The sequence below is a fragment of the Musa acuminata genome, chromosome BXJ1-11 (assembly GCF_036884655.1).
Source record: "Musa acuminata AAA Group cultivar baxijiao chromosome BXJ1-11, Cavendish_Baxijiao_AAA, whole genome shotgun sequence".
Taxonomy (NCBI): Eukaryota; Viridiplantae; Streptophyta; class Magnoliopsida; order Zingiberales; family Musaceae; genus Musa; species Musa acuminata.
The window spans coordinates 30,962,672-30,981,364 of record NC_088337.1 but is presented as its reverse complement, the minus strand read 5'-3'; the positions used below and the strand labels follow the sequence as shown (position 1 = coordinate 30,981,364).

Sequence of the window (18,693 nt, the reverse complement as noted above, 5' to 3'; positions counted from 1 at the left end):
TTTTATTCCGCCCCTCGCGGGATTTTAAACGGCGGGGGATTTTTCTAGGTGCATTGATCGGATGCGCCGCGGGTTAGATCAATCCACTACGTGGCGAGGCGTTAGCAGATGGTATTAGTGGGATAACAGGCCTGGAGTTGAGCTCCAACAGTGGTTCGGCGGAGCAGCAGACGCGACTTTTGAGGGTGGAGTCCATAGGCGAAATGACGAAACTATTCCCCTCGACGGACACGTGTCCGGTGCATCGCGGTACACCGTCTGCGGACGCTTGGAGCCTGACACGTGTTTGCGGCTGCGGGACCGCTTTCCGTTTCGGTGGGGCTTGATGGGTGCGTCTCGCAGTGTGATCCCAGACACGGTTTCGAGCTTCGTCAACCGATTCAACGCACAATTGGCTGGGGTCCAGCCCACTTTGTTCCAACGTAGACACGCGTCGGCCAACCTATGGTCTCGAATTCCCGAATCCAGGCTCGGTCACACGTGAAATCCCCCCGCGGATTGCTTCGTGGAGAAGCGTTTTACAGATCAAAGCCCAACTCGCCAAGAAGAACAGCTTTATTTACCTACGTATCCCTTGTCAGATACAAAATGACGATAATACCCCTCAAAAGGTTCATATGACTTCCAGAAACCTCCGAACCTAAATATTAATATCATGGTTACCTTAACTAAGGTTAATCCAAAGGTGAATATGAATAGAAAAAATATGCAAGATAAATTTTCCTTAACCTTCCCTTTTTTCATGTAAAAGACACATTTTGATAGATACATTCATCATCATTAATGGAAAATACATATATTTAAAGATTTAGATTAAGCATTTTTTATGGTAAGACTATTTATGTTTGCCTTCGTCAGAAACTGAAACTGCATTGGTAGACTATTCTGAATCACATTAAACACAAATAACAATCAACAACAAAAATAGTCAGCTAAAGGTAATTTTGAGAGAATCTTCATGCTTCGCCATCAACTTGCTACACAAACATCTGACGACATAACATACATGAAATTTGCAGGAACAATGGAGCATTCAAGTTCACAAAAGAATGAGTTTGCATATATCATACTGTCATATACTTCAGAATAGTTGAACGCACATCCTCCATAAAAGCTGCAGCTTCTTTCTGCAAAGTGAACCATCAACTGTGTAAGTGAAGAAGAAGCCAATTGTGAAAGGCAGCAAAGAGAGTGGCATATGAGCAACCTGATTGTTACTTATCGCGCTCGCTATGTTCTCGTCAAGCAGCGCCAAAATAGATCTGCTCAGCTCATTCCTCTCAACCATCTCGAGCAACTGCTCACAAGGAAAAACCGTACCATCAAACTTGGTGATTACAGTATCAAAATAATTATCAGTGTGTGTGGATCCGACATGCTGATCTTACAGTTGATTTCCTGTCTTTAGACTGCAGTATTTTCATAAGCCTTTCTTTGGCTGATACGAGATCAGTTTGCATCTTATCATATGCTTCTGAGGCAACAATATACAGGAAGCCAATATCAGTTTGGAAACAGAGCAGTTTGATGTCATATGCAAGTTGAGCTCCAGAATGCCAAAAAGTAAAAGAACCTGTGCCCTCTTGCAAGACCTTCTGCATTGCTTCCAGCTCAATCAACCTGTCCTCCATCTCCTGCGCACAAATAATAATGTAACTCAAACTGCACTTTGATTGTTTTTTGCACGGACAAAAAGTCGCTCATCTAGTAATACCGTAGTTCTATTGACTGCAAAACGGAGTTGTCCAAGCTCAACTCGTAGGTGATCGAAAAACTCTTTGTTTAACCTACACATCATGTACGGTACTCGCATTATCCACTCAGTCATGGTAAAATTAGCTGTATAACTATGATAAGATTCTTATTATTTGCATTGTATGTGGTTAATCTGAAATAAAAACAAGATTCTTTCACCTTTTGAAATTGACGTCATTAATTTCAGACATGTGCCAGATGAATCAAGGTACAAAAATGTATAAATGTTCGAAGAACATGTCAATTGATCTTCCACAGGGAATTCTGTTCCAGCTAGGAACCGATACAACAAAGCAAATTGGGCCAGTTCATGTTGAAAATATAAAATTATGCATCTTGTCTCGTCTACAGGTCTAACCTTTAGATGCAATGGCATTCATAAAAGAATTGCATTCGAGCAATTTTCTTTCACCAACCAGGCCTCAACCTGTTAACCTGGTGCCTTGATTGATCATGTCATCCCACAATGTCGTGAGTTAGAATCCTCATTTTAATACTCCAGTTTAGTCCAACAAAAAGTGGGTAATTCTAGACTCGAGAATTTTGGATCAGTGCTTTAGCCAATTATTGTATCGGGCAAGAGCAGCTCCTCCATATAACACTGAATGTAGAAGCAGTGAGAGAAAATAAAAGTCTCGAACGAGACTTATTTTTCTCAATTTCATTAATTGTCTAAGATTTTGTTTCAAGCTACTGATGCAGAATAAAAGCATTGAAGCTAAGTTAGAATGTTGGAATTTTAAAGACCTAGAAACCAGCAAATAACTTTTATCCAACCTGGTTTCCTTTATAAAAAAAAAATTTACTCACCTTCCTTTTGAAACTCTCAAGATGATATTTTTTAATGCATCGTAGTCAACACAATAACATGGGAAAATGCATGCATAATCTAAATGAACTAAAATATTAGTGAAAAACCAAATGAAAAGATGTCTAATGTACTTTCCAGATTGCTATGTCTAGACAAGTTGATCCTCATTTCAGCCCTAAGCAAGTGATGATCGAGTTCAATATATACACTAAACCAGATTTAGTTCTTTGCATCAAATCAACAAACACATGGCTGAAGCTACAAGAATCCTTAAACTAAATCTAAGTTAATAGTCATTGTCCTGAGATACTAAGCAACAAAAGCAAGAAATCTAGAAAAGTAGTCCCAAATTTGTTTTCTCGGAGTTATATATTTCAATTCTCATCTCAAAACCAACTAGTTAAATGCTATATTCATCTTTGTCCACTTCAAACTTGGTAACTCCATCTAATCTATTCATGCTTTTACTGAATCATTTTCCTTTCAGATATCAAAATCGAGGAAAAAGAGAAAGGAGAGCTGCATTAGCCATCTGATAGCCAACATGAAATGGCAGAGACTTGGCTAATTCTGTTCACTGCATTAAATGGTCATAGATCAAAAAGGACAGCAGTCAGCAGCTCACCGGGGCCGCAACCTCCCGATCTCCACCTCGATGTCCCGCGCTTCACTGTCTAGAAAGTACTCTATCAGTCCCTCGGTCGTCTCCGGCACCACACGAGCCTAGCGACAAGCACAGCACAGAACAAAGAATGATGAGCGAGAGCTCAACCGAAGCAGCTGAAAAAAGCACATGAGACGGATGAGGAAATGCGTCCGAGACCTCTCGACGCTTGCGGCGCTGCTCCCGCTCCTCTCGCAGCTGGCGGTCGAAGGCCTCCCGGGCGACCGCGTCCTTCTCCAGCCGCCGCTTCAGATCGAGCCGCGCGATGTGGCCACGCTGGGGCGGCCCGAGTATACCTTCAGGGTCCTGCAAAACGGATGAAAGGACCCATAATTACCCTCCTCCCAAAAAAAGAAGAAGGAAGAGGGAGGTGACTTGCCCAGCCGACGCATAGAATTCTCCTATTCTGCCGCCTCCTCAGCGTGAAGGTCTTCACCACGACTGCAGCGGCGGAAGGGACGATCATGGCAGCCATGACGAGCTTCGAGTGCCTGCCTCAGCTGGGTAGATGGAGCCAGCGCTATCCATCATAAGTGACCGAGCGGCTCCGGATCACCAACATCGTTCTTGCTTCCGTGTTTTTGAAAACAAGAAAACAAAAGCACTCGGTTTTGTTTTGTTTAAGATGGTCTTATGGTCACCAAGGGCAGCAGGAATGGTTCCAACCCGGTTCAATTAAGATCACATCGATTTGAACCCAACCGAGATTTTCTAGTTAGCTTCCTTCACAATGTATGATCGTGTTTCGAACCCGGTCGACCTGAGACGGCTGGACCCAAAGTATCTTGTCCGGATTATGTAAAACTAGCTGAGGAGTATATCCGAACGAAGTCCTTTCGATTCCTAATCAAAATCGATTGAAAGGTATACTAGAGCTACCCGATTGGTACATATGATTGAACGAGCCTTTAGGATAATGTTTGATTCATTATCTTTTTTTCATAATAGTATCATATTTAAAATTGTGTCCGGGCGATAGTACCACCCGGACACAATCTTCTAAGTTGTGTCAGATAGTCGTACTGCTCAGACTGGCTATAGTACCACTAGTGCAGGATTGTCAGGCAATAATACCACCCAGATAATACCTGGGAGGCTGAGCTTCCGGCAGTTCCACCGTTAGACCCTGTTATAGATCATTGAATAAGTTGAACAGCAGGGCCAATTCAGCCCTTATTCAAGTTCAATTGGCCCCTAATCAAGTAGTATGGTATACCCAAATCTAACTCAAATTAAGACATAATTTCGATAATAAAGACTTAAACAATTACAAAACAGTAAATCTAAGTTGTCCGACTTGTCATTTGTTTATTTGAACTCTCGGAGAACTTCCGATGTGTCCTCCAAACCTTCAATATATCGCCCAATCCATTAGCATGTTGACCCCCGTACCATCTGATCTTGTTGTAACATTTTATTCTTCCGGCTCGATGCTCGATTTCTGACTCTAGGCCAACGTTTGATTCTTCTAGCTTTAATTGTTTTACCTTTTGAAGTTAGTTGTGCATCACTTTTTTCAACATATGGATTATATCATAAATTCATCAGTTAATTTAATCATCAAAATTCGAGATTCAACACAGAAGTGTAAGTAAAGAGTAGGTGAAAACTAGTAATAACTTAATGCATGAAGTATAACTCTCGAGGAGATGAGCAGCGCCTTCTCAACTCTTAAGAGAACGAGTGAAATCAAGTATCATTATTCTCTTATTTATCCAATAGATCATTCAAAAAAACTTTATAGAAGATAATAATTATCAAATTTTTACTAATGATGATCAATTCTATCAATAGTAGATTGTCTACTTAATTTTTTAATGAAATGCCAATTGAAAAAAGAAGTAATGAGAACCTACTTGGAGATGATAACTAAATAGAAGATAAATCAAAGGGTAACTTCAATAGGCATCCACCCAGTTTAAGCGGTGTGAGATGTTTGAGAGACTACTGTACAATGAAAAAGATTTGTCCCTTCATCTAAGGGATCTACAGGAACTAGCAGAGATCAAAACAACTCGACCAGTCAAATTGGCAAGTTAGAAGTAGCACTAGCAGATTAAAGTTTGAATACTCAATAACAATGACAAAGAGTGACCGGGAGCTAAGAGGTGCATTACAATTGCAATAAAAGATTAAAGATTCAATAAAGATTAACATATGCAATATTCGCAAAGGCTTTGATGAGGATGTTGAAGAAATAAGTGAGGAAACATATCACGAATAAATTTATACAAAGGACGTTTGATATAATATTTATATATATCTATATCTTTTTTTGATTTTTTTTTATGCCTTACATAGCATGTAAAGAGCTTATAGTAGGCTTAATATCCTCATTTTAGTTGACTCTTATAATCGTGTTCATCTTACAAATACAAGTTATGTGCAATCATCGCATAGTGATATAACTATCGAAAAATAAGCCATCAAGATTGTTATTTTGAAGGTTTTCTAGGTCCACAAAATGGTGTAAAGTATCATCAACATATTACTCGAGGGCTACCGAAGTGGGGATATTATTGGATAAGCCTTTGGGATAGTGTTTAGGGGTAATTCATTATCTTTTAGTATAGTAGTATCATTTGTGGGAACTTTTATCATAGTGGATTACTTTGAATCATTTATCGTATGAACGTTTCGAGCTTATAAAGTTTATACTTATAATTTATATTATCTATCAAATATTTATTAAAATACCTACTCGTAAGATCTCGAATTAAATGGTTCATCTAACTGAACTTGTGTGATTTTAAACCAGACTTCCAAAGTGTATCTATGCTTATTGAAAAAAAATTTACAAAGGTACTACACAAATTAAACAAAATAAGTTTAAGTCCATTGCCGTGTGGACGAACCTTAATGGGTTTGAATTGAATGATTCAAGAATTCCATGGCGTGATTCGTACATGGTGGATGGTGTAGAATATTGTTGATGTCATCCTCATCGCAGCATGCTTTGCCAATCTTTTAAGAGATTATGTTATCGATTCATGTTTCGTTTACCAAGTCCAAAGCATTCGGATGCGAGCAACAGAGAAAGAGTCAGTCATGATCGGACTACGACCACCTTGCCGTGTTCTTTACGAAAGCTCAATCCGCAGCGGGTGGTGGGAGTGTAAGACCAAACATACATGCAGATAAAATTATTCCGCAGAGATGACCAAAGGGCTCTCGTCTGTACAAAACAGTAATCAAATGATCATTACAACTTTCAAGCTTTGTGAGACTGTACGTAGCAGACTTACATCAGACTTTTCTTTTGTTTTCTCTCAGTCATCTTGCTGACTTTGTCAGCACTAGTAATGATCAAAACCCTATCGTCCATTGTATATGACATCTGGCCAAGTTTGAATCCTTCCTTGTGAATCCATCTTAATTTCTTGTGTTGGTTTGGTCAGCAGTCATGCTGGAAAATATGATTCCAATGGTGAGATATGGGAAAGAACTGTTTCCCACTGAGAGATGAGGCGATGATCTTTGGTGCCAACTTATCATGATCGGTGGTAGGAATGCGGTTGGGACTTCATTTTTGTGGTGTGAATTGCGTAGCCGACTGGAAGAGCTCTTTGACCACATATTCGACACCTCCGGTCAACCCATCACATCACATCATCAATGGCGTCCTTGAGCAGCTTCCTCCGGTCTCTCTCTCTCGTTATCTTTGCCTCCGCAAGTTTCACTATTAATATCTAGAGAGAGAGAGAGAGAGAGAGAGAGAGATGGAGATGGGTAAGATGATGATGATGACGATGAATACGGTGGTGGCGGTGGTTATGGTGGTGTTGACGGTGACGAGCGACGGGGTGGAGGGGCAGTCGTCGACTCCGTCCTGCGCGTCGAAACTGGTCCCCTGCTCGAGCTACGTGCACTCGACGAGCACCCCGCCGGCGGAGTGCTGCACGCCGCTGAAGCAGGCGGTGGATAACGACCTGCAGTGCCTCTGCGCCGTGCTCAACGACGCCACCGTCATGAAGGCTTTCAACATCTCCACCGATGAGGGGTTTCGCCTCGCCCGGTCCTGCGGCATCTCCATCTTAAGCGATTGCTCCAATGGTAAGCATCCATCGATCCTCCTCCGTATCATCCATCCCCTCTAAACTCAGCAATCTTCTTCTTTACTGCTTTATATATACAATATACACTTTAAATGCTTAAAAACTTGCTCATGTATTATTCTAATTAATCTTTGTTGGCTTTTGTAATTTAACTATCATCAACAATTTTAGTTTACATCGTTAGTTACTATTCAAGTGATGCTAAAAATTTTAGGGTCTTTTTTAATATTTAAACATCTTTTTTTGAAATATAAACACCCTTACAAGTGGAATATTTTGATTTTTTTTATGAATATTAATCATAGTTATATGTAATAAATTTTAGTTCCAGAAATAAAAACATCTTTAAGTTGATGATTTCACTCGGTTATAAAATTAACTCATCATATATGATTCCAGAAGGCTGGAATTGTCTCGTGTGTGTAGATTGACTGACTCTTTGATGTTTCCTTTTGTCATCGATACAATTTTGCAGCTTCGTCACCATCTGCCACGCCTCCTCCTCCTCCAGGTAAAACTTTATCCTGATTGATTAAAGACTCAAATATGAGACCATCAATTACATCATTATAATAACTTGATACTCACTCACATTGTTTGTTTGTTTGTTGTTCATGTTATTGCGGGTGCTAAAGGAAGTAAGAATGGTGGAGATGGCCACAGGGCAAATTGGATTGGCATGTCAACCTTTATAAGCTTGTTCGTCTTCTGCTGGTCCGTTATGGCATAATAGGATGAATGCTTGTTTCTCTTCTTTGTCTTCTTGTGATTGAGATCAGATATTATTTCTCCCCTTCAAGATTTCAAGTTCCTTATTCGGTGGGCGGTGTTAATTACTTGTTCGAAATTGAGCTCATATACAAATTTTAGTTATTGCTTTTCCATTTAAGTTCAATTCATGTGTTTTGTCTCAGTATATGCATCTAAATCCCCAAATTTAACAGATATGGCATTTTATTATCTAAAAGTCTAAGATCAAAACAACAGTAACCAATAAAATCCAAGTCATAATCTTTATTTCCAAGTGCTAAGTAACCACTACAAAATAATGCTGGAAATGGAACCTGTGATTTGCTTGGGGTGAGAAACATGCAGACAATCTTATGGATCTCCATAAATTATATGCCCACAATGTTTTTGATACAAAACTAAATAATCTTCCAAAAACGACACAAAAAACCACTGCTGAATAATCTACTTCACGAAGAAATTAAACACGTCTGGTATTTAAATTCATTAACCTGAAAATTTCAGAAAACTATCGAATATGGTTTTGATCCTAAATAAAATGGAAATGTACTAACATGATTTACTAATAAGATGGAGATGAATATATTGCAATGTTCCACATAAAACTGGAGTCTCCTCTTGAAAGAACCACAAGCAACTCAAAATCCTCCTAATGTTGCACAAAAATATTTTGGTAAAAAACAGGGATCTTAATGCTTACATGGAGAGTCAAATCTTTCCGTGCCTTGTTCAACGTAAGGAGCCTGCAAAGAAACTGCTGTGTAACCCGTTATATTAATCCAAAAAACCTGCACACTTCATTAATTGTACAAGCAGTCTACTGCTATACCTCGCCAAAAAAGTGCAGAATGTTTAAACTCAAATCATTAGTCGTAGGCCGTTCAAGTCTTATACATTAAGCCAACTCTTGCTTTCTCGTTAAAGTGGGACTTTCAAGATATCAAATGTGTAGCAAATATTCTTCTTTGAACAACCAATTGACCAAAAGAGACTTAGAGAGAGGAAAAAAAAATGTCATGTACTGAACCTTGAAGAAACAGCGAGGATTGAACAGTACCTCGATTAAATTTCCAAGTCCTACCATGCAGCCACAATCTCAAGTGGCCATGGAGAGAGCTTGAAACCAATCCTCCATCATGTCCCACTATCAACATCAAATCCAGCTCCGGTCCAGCCAGACCCTGAAGGTCCCCTTCCCTTTGGCATGAGCATGCTGCCCTTGGCTCTTCCAGAATTCATGGTTCTCTTCTTTTCTTTCACTTCCACGGGCCGTTGGTTCCGTGCATCTGAAGCTGGCTCGGTTTTATTGGTTGCAGGAGCAGTTGCATCAGGAATTCTTCGTTCTACTGGTTGATTCTGTGTGATTGTGGCAGCTATAACATTGCTTGGTATCTGCTGCATCAACTTCCCATCCTGACATGACATCATAGAGAATTCAATTTGCATGCACCTCAAACGGTTTAAGCAAGTAATTTGCATTGGTGCAGCTTTGTTTGTTGCAGTAAGAGACAGTCTATTCAATTTCCCAGATCAAATTCTGAAATTTTACAACACTGGTGAGCATGATCCAGCCAATATATTGTATATTCCTAAGCAATCAAGAACAGTCTTGTACAGTTTTAATTAAGATGACAAACATATATATATATATATATATATATATTTATGTATGTATGTATGTATATATATGTATATATATATATATATATATATATATATATGTTTGTCATATATATATATATATATATATATATATATATATATATATATATATATATATATATATATATATATATATATATATATATATATATACATATAGCCATTCTGACAGTGGAATCTGAGAGCAGCAAACATTCTTAATAAATAGAGCTGGCAGAGTGGGGAATAGGTCCTTACTGAAACATCAGAGGAAATCCTGCTAGGGTTGAGAGCTTCTAGTCGTCTTTTTAGCTCCTCCAACCTTAAATATTGGGTACTTGTGCTTTCTTGAACCTATCCATTGAGCATCAAGATGAAATTCTATAGCGCAGTTCCATCAATTATGTCAAGTCTAAACTAGCAATAAAGAAAACAATAAACAAATACCAGCTGATTCAGATCATCACAAAGCTTCTGCTTGATATCCTCCTCATCTTTGACAGCTTGAACTGCAGCTTCCCATGCCTAAGGTGACAAATTAGTTTATCCTTCAAGATAACTTGATGACCAGAAAGAAAGCAAACGAAACATTTGTTTCATCTCTTATTTTAAAAGTAATTTTATGCTAACTGACTAATTGTGTTGCATGATTTAAGTCCATTTTGGCTTGTGTAGAATTTGATTAGTTGATGCAGTCTCCTCAAGGAAACATATTATCGTGTAATGACAAGAAACATAAACTATGCAAAAAAAGAGCACATGAAACTAACCTTTTTTGTTTGTTCTTCCTTGAGCTTAGCCATATGTATCCTCTCAGTTGACAATTCAATCTTCTTTCGCAGGTGTTCAAGCGCTTTAGGCACACGATAAGAAACACAAAAGAGAAAGAGCTAATTTAGGTGGTACACTTCAGGAATTAAGTAAAAATGTCCAAGGTAATTTAGAAGTGCAAAAACCTGCTTTTTTTGGCCCAGCTGTAAGCTTCAACTCCAATGTAAGAGACTCTAGCTCACGTTCCACTTCGCGAATCTTAGAATAATTTTCTTGAATATATCTAAGACATATGGTAAATACTTTGGTGAAGAGCTCATAAAGAGAATACTAAATTAAGGAAAAAAAAATGTGGCCCTTGATATTAAAAACAAAAAAGTGAGTAGAAGACACAGCTGTCATAATATACTAGGAATACTTAATAGGTGGGACTACTGTGTTTTTTTTTCTTGGGCATGATGTGCACTGTTATACCAAAAAAAATATTTATACATATCTAATAAGCATATAGTCAGAAGAGTAGTTTCGATTCACCTGGTGAAAAAAGCAGGAGATGCTCTAACAAATTTAGAAACTGCAATGATGATCATGTTTATTTATTTATGGTTATTAAACAGCAGTAGACATACGTTTTGTAAAACAAGATAGTTGATGCATCAGATTTAACCAGTTATTGTTGAAAGACGGATTTAGTTTGTGCTCTTCATATAGTTGCAGGTAAAAAAAATGATGGTCAATGACATGAGTAATCACTACAACAGTTGGGGAAAAAGTCAATATGATGCTCCAACTCTCCACAATGTATAATTCACTAGTTTGTGATTGGACTGAGGTGGCAATTAAGTGTCTTTGAACTCTCTCATATTATACTATCTTTGTATACAGGATATTATCCTTCCCACGACTGAAATTGTACATTATAGACCACACAGGGCCTACAGATCTGACCCTATTTGAGGTTGACTCAGGCTATCATCACATAAGCCATGATATCTAGATCTGCCACACAAGAAGTTTTATTTGCAAACCACAGGAACAACCTGTGTGCAGATATTAAAGGGACAACAATTGATGAAATGAAACCATGAAAATGTCACCAACCAAAAGTTACCATGGTGCAATTCAATCCAGGAGGTATCTAAAAACCTATGGAGAATGTATATCCTACAAATGCATGATCATTAATGGTCCTAAAGAACATGACAGAAAATGATTATACATTGTATGATCCAAGCATATAGAGAGAAGTATAATAAAATCCTCATGTTTTCAGAGAAGCAATCTCTGATGAGAAATTTCTCTAAACTGAACCACCTTAATATTTTAGGCAATTCAAGATCTTGCAAGACTAGCTAGTGTTTATTCACATGTTCTAATATCTCAAATCTTTACAAACCAGCTTTACATTGTAATTGTTCTCCTCAAAACATAATGTGGAAAATCTCATAATATCAAATTTGCACGAAATCAAACTCTAGTTTCTTTGCGTTTCTCCAATAGATCAATATTGCCCCAATGGATCTTCAGTCACAGGCTTGCGACATGGTGGTTTCTCAAGAAAATAAGCTGTACATTCATATGAACACTAATGCCGTAAGCTAAACACGATGCATCACATAAGAAGAAAGAAGAACTTTTCACGGACGTCTTGTGGGATCTCTTTACGAACAAACATTGGAAATATCCTTTATTTCCCCAAATTCAAAAGCGCATCTGGTGGCAACTCCTAATGACCCACAGAGTATTCAACCCACCTCGATGCTTTGACATTCTCGCATTCTTTTCCGTACAAACACATCAAAGGCGTCCACAATTTACCAATCAATAAAAAGAACAGGGAAAGTTACGGAAGCCGGGAAAAAACGAGATACGGGTTTTTCCATTCGGGTACCTCTTGAGCTGGAGCTGCTCTGCTTCGATGATCTGAGAAATTCAAGAACCTTTCTCGTTAGAAATTGCGCGAACAGGGAAAGTTACGGAAGCGATGTAGGGAGCGAGAGACAGATCTGAAAAGAATAGGGACCTTCTCGGTGTAAGCGATGATGGGGGACTCTCTGGCGATGCCATCGGGGCCGATCTCGGGCAGCAGCGAGGGGTGGGAAGTCGGTGGAGGAGGGGGAGGAGAAGCCATCGGAAGACGAGGACGAAAACGAGGGGGGAAGTGGAGACCTCAGGGGAGGCGTCGACGTCACCGTCAAATACTCTCCACGCGGAGTGGAAAATAATACTGCGGGCTTCACGATTGACACTTCTATGCGGAATACTTGCATAGAAAAGTTAGAAAATATCTCATCGAGACCGTTCATTCTCTCAACGGATTGTATCATCTGAACCGTCTGTCTGATTTGATCAAATAAATCTCAGGATAGTTCATTCGATTCAAATCAGATGGACGGTCGAGATGATAGGGAAGATGAAATGGACGGCTTTGGAGGGTTTACTTGATAGCTTTGGCAGACGATAAAGCGCCGTGAGGACAGATCCTCAACTACACGTGTCCGCTACTTCTCACAATCCGAGAAACTAAAAGAAGAAAACACGGATCTCAAAGCGTAGACTCTTCCACACGATCCCAAAAAAATAAAAGCCACGGATTTCAAAGCGTAGACTTCCCCGTCTGACCGTCTACGTTCAACCTCCGTCGGACTCGAACTCACCTCCGATTCGTCTCCTTCTTTTATCCGATCCGTCGAGCTTCGCAGCGGATGGCCGATGGTGGCGGCGCTGCCTCCTCCTAAGTGATGCTATAAGGTGAACTCTGGATTTCGATCTCGATTTCTTCTCTGGTTTTACTTGGATAGAGATCGCGAATTCTTCTCTCGTTTCTAATGTCTTCCCTCTTAGGGTTTTGATCAGGAAGCTAAAGATTAACAACTTGGAAAGGATTGCTCTTTCTGCTCATCTCCCTTTGGGGTTTTGATTTTTGATTTCTTTTCATGGGCAGAGATGTTGATGATGATGCCAAGGTTAACGATTTCGAGGTCTCTGAGAAGAAGTGGTGGTAGAAACAAAAAGGTAAATCATTTATTTTCTATATATTCAATGCTTTTCTTTATGCATTTGGGTGAATGATGTTCTTGACAATGACTCTGTTGACTCCCACCCAAAGTTGCATCGAATTGGGTGGTATTGGATATAAATAGAGTACATCAGACGGTCAACAGATTAAGATCTCTTGATGTGAGATCAACTCGTACATCAGACGGACCATCTTAAACGGATATCAGAGTCAACGCAATGGGCCCCAAATATCCAAAATATTTTTTTTTCAAAAAGTATTTCTAATTCGAAAATACCTAAATAAACTTTCACCAACTTCTTTTATCAAATTTTTTTTGTTATTTTTCGCCAATTTTGAGCCTTTATAGGATTTTCATTTGGTTCAGTATTTTTCAATAACATTTACAATATTTATTTTTTCTAAGTATTGAGAATATTATAAAACTATAAACAATATCGTATTATTCCTCTTTGATTTTATTAATTGTAGGCTATTATGATATTATATTTTTAGGCTTGTATTTATTTTGATTGAGGTTAGGAGTCCACTCGGATTATTTATCATGTTTCTATAATATTTTTATTATTATAAAAAATTGATTATTATTTGGGTGATATTATACATAAATTATTATAAAAATTTATTTAAATTATAGTATGATATATCAAATGGGTTAGTATATCTTAATTTCATTTGACTCATTTATAATATTTTTAATTAGTTTTCATAGTATTTTTGTTATGATGATCAAAATATCATAATATATCAAAAATATTATAATAGATAAAAAAAAACATTATAATGAGCGGCAACATTATATTTAACTTTTTTTGAGTGGTAGATTTGAAATTTTGAATTAAAATATATTGTCAAATAAAAACTAAAGGGAATGCTTTTAAGAAAAATCAAAAAGGGTCCCAAGAATTATATTTAAAAAATAATAAATCAGATATAGTTATTTTTCATAAAATAATTGGGGAAGGTAAGAGAAAGAGAGAATTAACGGATAACAACCTATATAAATAACAAAAAAAAGGGTCATTTTTCATCCCAATTCTCTTCGCCTAATAATGTTCAATCCGAGTCAGCTCGGCCGGCGTCCGATCCAACCCGGTTTAACAGATGGAAGTCCGAGCCGAACCGGTCGTATGGCCGCCCCCTGTCACTAACGAGCGGACTTAATCCGTCCTTCCCATCGTTTAATATCCGCCTATCAGTTCAATGACGAGCATTTGAAAGTGATTTGGGAATAATACTTGCGGGCAAAGGACTGAAGACGAAGTAAATAATCTCAACTCTGTCCTCTCCCTGTCGCTCGCAGTCTTCCCCTTCGATCGATCCATCCATTCGGTTCTTCCATCTGGTCTGGGGCTATTCGCGGCGTCACACTCTCTCGCTTTCGAGCGATCTTACGAAGGTATCTGTGCTTTTTCCCGTCCCCAATCATCATGATTCGCTCAGGATACTTCCTGGATTCACTTCTCTCGCCTTCGTTTTCTTTCTTGTATCCGTTTGTTTGAAAACCCTACTTCTCGTCATCGCGTCTGGTCGATTTTAGGAATGTTTCGTTCTTCGTGTAGGTTAAAGATTTCTAGCTTTGTATTTGAACTGTTTTTTCGGTCTAATAGCTTGTGTTTTCTTTCTTTCTTTTTCTTGATCTTATAGCTGGGATTTGCTCAAAGGGGGCGAGGGAATAGTTGTTAGTGGAGTCAAAATGATCGGGAGTTTTATAACCAGCAGCCTTGCGTAAGTGAATCTGCACCGGGTTCTCACCATTTTGTAGTGATTAGGTTGACCTGAGAACGAATTGTGCGCTAGGGTGAAGGGTGAAGCAGTATGCAACTTCTCATTTGTTTACAGGTTGATTCTTGGATATGCTTATCCGGCCTATGAATGCTTCAAAACCGTGGAGTTGAACAAGCCCGACATTGAGCAGTTGCTGTTTTGGTGTCAGTACTGGTATGCTCCTGTCACTTGTCAGCTGAATCATTATGCTTCTCTTTTAACCTTCTGTGAGTTTTCAAGTTCAAAGAAAACTTTTCTGTGATACATTCTTAGGATTTTAGTTGCTGCCCTGACTGTCTTTGAGAGAGTGGGAGACAGTTTTATTTCATGGTATGGTGGATCTACACGGTTCTGATGCATGATTGTGCTCTTGTCGGGTAACTTTTCTTTCAAATGTTGGATCTTGTTTCTTTTCTTGAAGGTTACCTATGTATGGCGAAGCAAAGTTGGCATTCTTCGTGTATCTCTGGTACCCAAAAACAAAGGTATAACCCACTTTGGTAATTTCATTGTGTTATCCAGTGAACAGTATAATTTAGGGGTACATTCATTTATGTTCAGGGAACAACATATGTTTATGAAACTTTCTTTCGACCATATGTCGCAAAGCATGAGAATGACATAGATCGCAACTTGCTTGAGCTGAGAACCAGGGCTGGGGATATTGTAGTCCTCAATCTCCAGAAGGTTGCAAGCTATGGCCAGACAAGGATTTTTGAAATTCTGCAATATGTTGCCTCTCAATCACCCTCACAATCATCAAGAACTCGCCCTGCTCAGGTACTATCTTTTCCCATTCTATCTTTTTAGCTCATGGGAATCCCTCATTCGAATCCTGATCTAGAGATTATCAATTAATGGATTGCCAACCTATTATAATACGAACTAAAAAGCCAAGTGTTGTGCCACAGTTGGATTATAAAATTGTATCTCAGAGGGCCAAATGAGAGTCTAGTTTGAGTTTTATTGTTGCTTAAAATATAGATGAATTGTGAAATTTACTAACTTAACTATAAAGTAAGTTTTGAGTGATCTAGATCTATTTTCATGTAGAATTTTATGGTTTTTCATATTTTATATTGTTGGAAAGTTCTATTAATAGTGTGAATAAAGCATGTAAAGAAAAATAAGTTCTTGATATAACAGTTGATTGAGTAATGGCATAGTAATAAGAATTGTTAGCCAATGATATGGTGCATGGTTCTCCTACATCGAAGTGTCATGTCTGAGACACTCCTGAAGGGAGACTGGTTGAATGTTCTCCTTGGTAGTTACTTCTCTTAAATTTATTTTATATTTCTGATCATGCTATCACATAATGGATCTTTTCATTTGCTCACTTTTTTTGTCCAGTCATTATCTATGTTTTGTCTTCTTCATAATTGTTGACTGCTGTCAATGCATTGCATGTCTCATGGTGGCTTTCTTAAATTATTTCCTTTAATTTTTCTTGGTAAAATTATTTCATGTGCTCTATACAGGTTTTTTCTGAAAACATGTTATTGATGTGAAATTCGATTTAAAATTTCAAATATTTTAATTTAAAAAACATATTGTTTTGTTTTAGCTTTATCTTGATTGACTTTACATGCAAAAATCTCTAGTGTAGTTGACCATCAATGAAAATCTAGCTGGTCCAAACCATCTTACATCAAGATATGTAAGTATCTAGAGGTGGTGGTCCAATTTCCATCCTAGTAACTATGGAGTCATGCATTTCATCTTTAATCTTGTACAACTGCATAATAGTATCTTGCTGCAGTTTTTATTATCTTGTTTCCAACAATTTTCTTTTTTGTATCAATTAGATATTTCTGTGAATACCTTTCTCCAAATGTGCAAGACTGGAAGATTGGACTCTATAAAGTATTTTTAATCCTTCAGTTTCTGAAGAATTATTAACATCTACTTTAATAATATCTTGGTATTTATTCCCAAAGGAATAGATCCAAAATATTGATTGACATAGCACTTCATCATTAAAGGATCAGAACAAGTTTTTGTAGCATCTACTTTAATAATTCCAACATTGATAAATATCTTCATCTGGGGGGTAACTAGAGGTATATTCATTGATTTTTTTGTATAAATGTGAGCAATCACAATCAAGAGTTGATTCTCATTGCATCTGCTCAAAATCATAGAGCATCTGCCCAAATTGATATGGATGAGCCAATCATAAGGATTTTGAGTAGTTTGATCACATTTTTGGTTAATTAACTACTCTATTTGTCGAGAGTTGGTAAATTGGTAGGTTCAAAAGCAGGTCTCATGTCTCGATGCTTCTAATACATGCATGAGCCAGCATAATCATGAAACATGGAAATAGCTAGCTTTGACTAATAGTCAGCTATAATAGCTAATATGTTGTTGAGTGGACGTAGTTAATAGGTCCCATTTGGTTTAAATTTCATTTTGGTACAATTATCATCTAGTGATAACTGAGGGTCCATAGTTTTTCTTTGTTTAGCAACAACAACATCTAGCCATGCTTTTGTTTATACCGATGTAAATCATGTTGCATGGCAGCAGCAAGCACCACAACAGATCGGTCGAACAACATCAACAGGAACTTCTTGTGAGCCCACTGAGCAACTTAAGCAACCTAAAATTGTACCTTCCAGTCCCACAAGGAGGCAACCTCAAAAACCCTTAAAGGCAGGTGTTCCTCCACCACAGTCTGTTGCCCAGCTCCCATCTTCATCGGGCCTTCCCATTCAACCCAATCCTGCAACCAGTGACCTTCAGCCGCCAACAAGCAAAAGGGAAGGATTGCAGGTTGGAGCGGCCAATGTCATGGACAAGGAGAAACCTGAGGATGACCCTAATTGTCCCGTCCAAGAGACACCTATTGAAGAGGCTATCCGTGTGACCCGTTCCAGACTGAGAAAGCGAGCTGCTACTTCTGGTCCTTCAGCCCCTTAAGACTATTCCTTGATTTTTCATCCATATTGGGAAATGATGTTGAGACTGCTGTAAATAACTTGGAAACATCGTGAGACTGCTGTTAGCAGACAAGTAGATTGTGTTCTTTGATTGTTTCAGCAATGACGATGCTTGGTGACATTATAATGAAGCAAAGGATCGTCTCCAGAGGCGGAAAGGAGTCCTGAGGAGCACAAATATGACAGTTTGAGGATCAACAAACTGGGAAAGAACGTGTGATACAAATGTAGCGATGGACGATCTGCTTTCTCATGAATCAAACTCATTAACTATTTGGAGTTTGTGATTGTGTGGGTTTCTTCTATAGGTTGCACTGCTGCCGAATGCTTGTTTGCTTTACTGTGCCTTGTAATTAATTTCCATATTGCGCTATTAATTAGCACATCGAAGGATTTGTGTCAATGTTAGCGTGCTTATTACATTTGATGGGCATTTGTTCGTTTTGGAATTTTATTTATAGAGTAGGATCTGAATAAACAATGCTTGCGTGCTGTGATATACACTTCCCTTAGAA

General features: G+C 38.3%; 4 protein-coding genes across 7 annotated transcripts; 2 read left to right on the top strand and 2 right to left on the bottom strand.

Moving 5' to 3' along the window:
* Positions 1 to 933: 933 nt before the first annotated feature.
* On the bottom strand, positions 934 to 3,769 carry LOC103972152 (uncharacterized). The gene is made up of 8 exons (XM_009386371.3): positions 3,610 to 3,769; positions 3,390 to 3,536; positions 3,192 to 3,289; positions 1,715 to 1,787; positions 1,574 to 1,634; positions 1,389 to 1,474; positions 1,208 to 1,297; positions 934 to 1,127 (listed from the first exon to the last, which is right to left on the bottom strand). Exons 1-8 carry the CDS (start codon positions 3,703 to 3,705, stop codon positions 1,065 to 1,067), a joined length of 714 nt encoding a protein of 237 aa, XP_009384646.2. The 5' UTR covers positions 3,706 to 3,769; the 3' UTR covers positions 934 to 1,064.
* Positions 3,770 to 6,915: 3,146 nt separating this feature from the next.
* Positions 6,916 to 8,180, top strand: LOC135597645 (non-specific lipid transfer protein GPI-anchored 9-like). Its single transcript, XM_065090888.1, has 3 exons — positions 6,916 to 7,283; positions 7,761 to 7,796; positions 7,921 to 8,180. The coding sequence occupies exons 1-3, from the start codon at positions 6,950 to 6,952 to the stop codon at positions 8,013 to 8,015; spliced, it is 465 nt and encodes a 154-aa protein (XP_064946960.1). The 5' UTR covers positions 6,916 to 6,949; the 3' UTR covers positions 8,016 to 8,180.
* Positions 8,181 to 8,865: 685 nt separating this feature from the next.
* LOC135584815 (actin cytoskeleton-regulatory complex protein PAN1-like) lies at positions 8,866 to 12,657 on the bottom strand. The gene is made up of 7 exons (XM_065090887.1): positions 12,471 to 12,657; positions 12,339 to 12,370; positions 10,633 to 10,730; positions 10,447 to 10,529; positions 10,124 to 10,201; positions 9,935 to 10,030; positions 8,866 to 9,448 (listed from the first exon to the last, which is right to left on the bottom strand). Exons 1-7 carry the CDS (start codon positions 12,576 to 12,578, stop codon positions 9,170 to 9,172), a joined length of 774 nt encoding a protein of 257 aa, XP_064946959.1. The 5' UTR covers positions 12,579 to 12,657; the 3' UTR covers positions 8,866 to 9,169.
* Positions 12,658 to 13,042: 385 nt separating this feature from the next.
* On the top strand, positions 13,043 to 18,605 carry LOC103972149 (putative HVA22-like protein g). Of its 4 annotated transcripts, XM_009386364.3 has the most exons (8): positions 13,043 to 13,198; positions 13,392 to 13,462; positions 15,114 to 15,194; positions 15,309 to 15,407; positions 15,507 to 15,563; positions 15,655 to 15,718; positions 15,795 to 16,013; positions 17,763 to 18,605. In XM_009386364.3, the coding sequence occupies exons 3-8, from the start codon at positions 15,163 to 15,165 to the stop codon at positions 18,156 to 18,158; spliced, it is 867 nt and encodes a 288-aa protein (XP_009384639.2). In that variant the 5' UTR covers positions 13,043 to 13,198; positions 13,392 to 13,462; positions 15,114 to 15,162; the 3' UTR covers positions 18,159 to 18,605. The 4 variants fall into 4 exon arrangements, with proteins under 4 accessions (XP_009384639.2, XP_018675660.2, XP_009384640.2 ...); XM_018820115.2 differs by lacking the exon at positions 15,507 to 15,563; XM_009386365.3 differs by lacking the exons at positions 13,043 to 13,198; positions 13,392 to 13,462 and adding an exon at positions 14,547 to 14,865 and having other exon boundaries at positions 17,766 to 18,605.
* Positions 18,606 to 18,693: the final 88 nt, after the last annotated feature.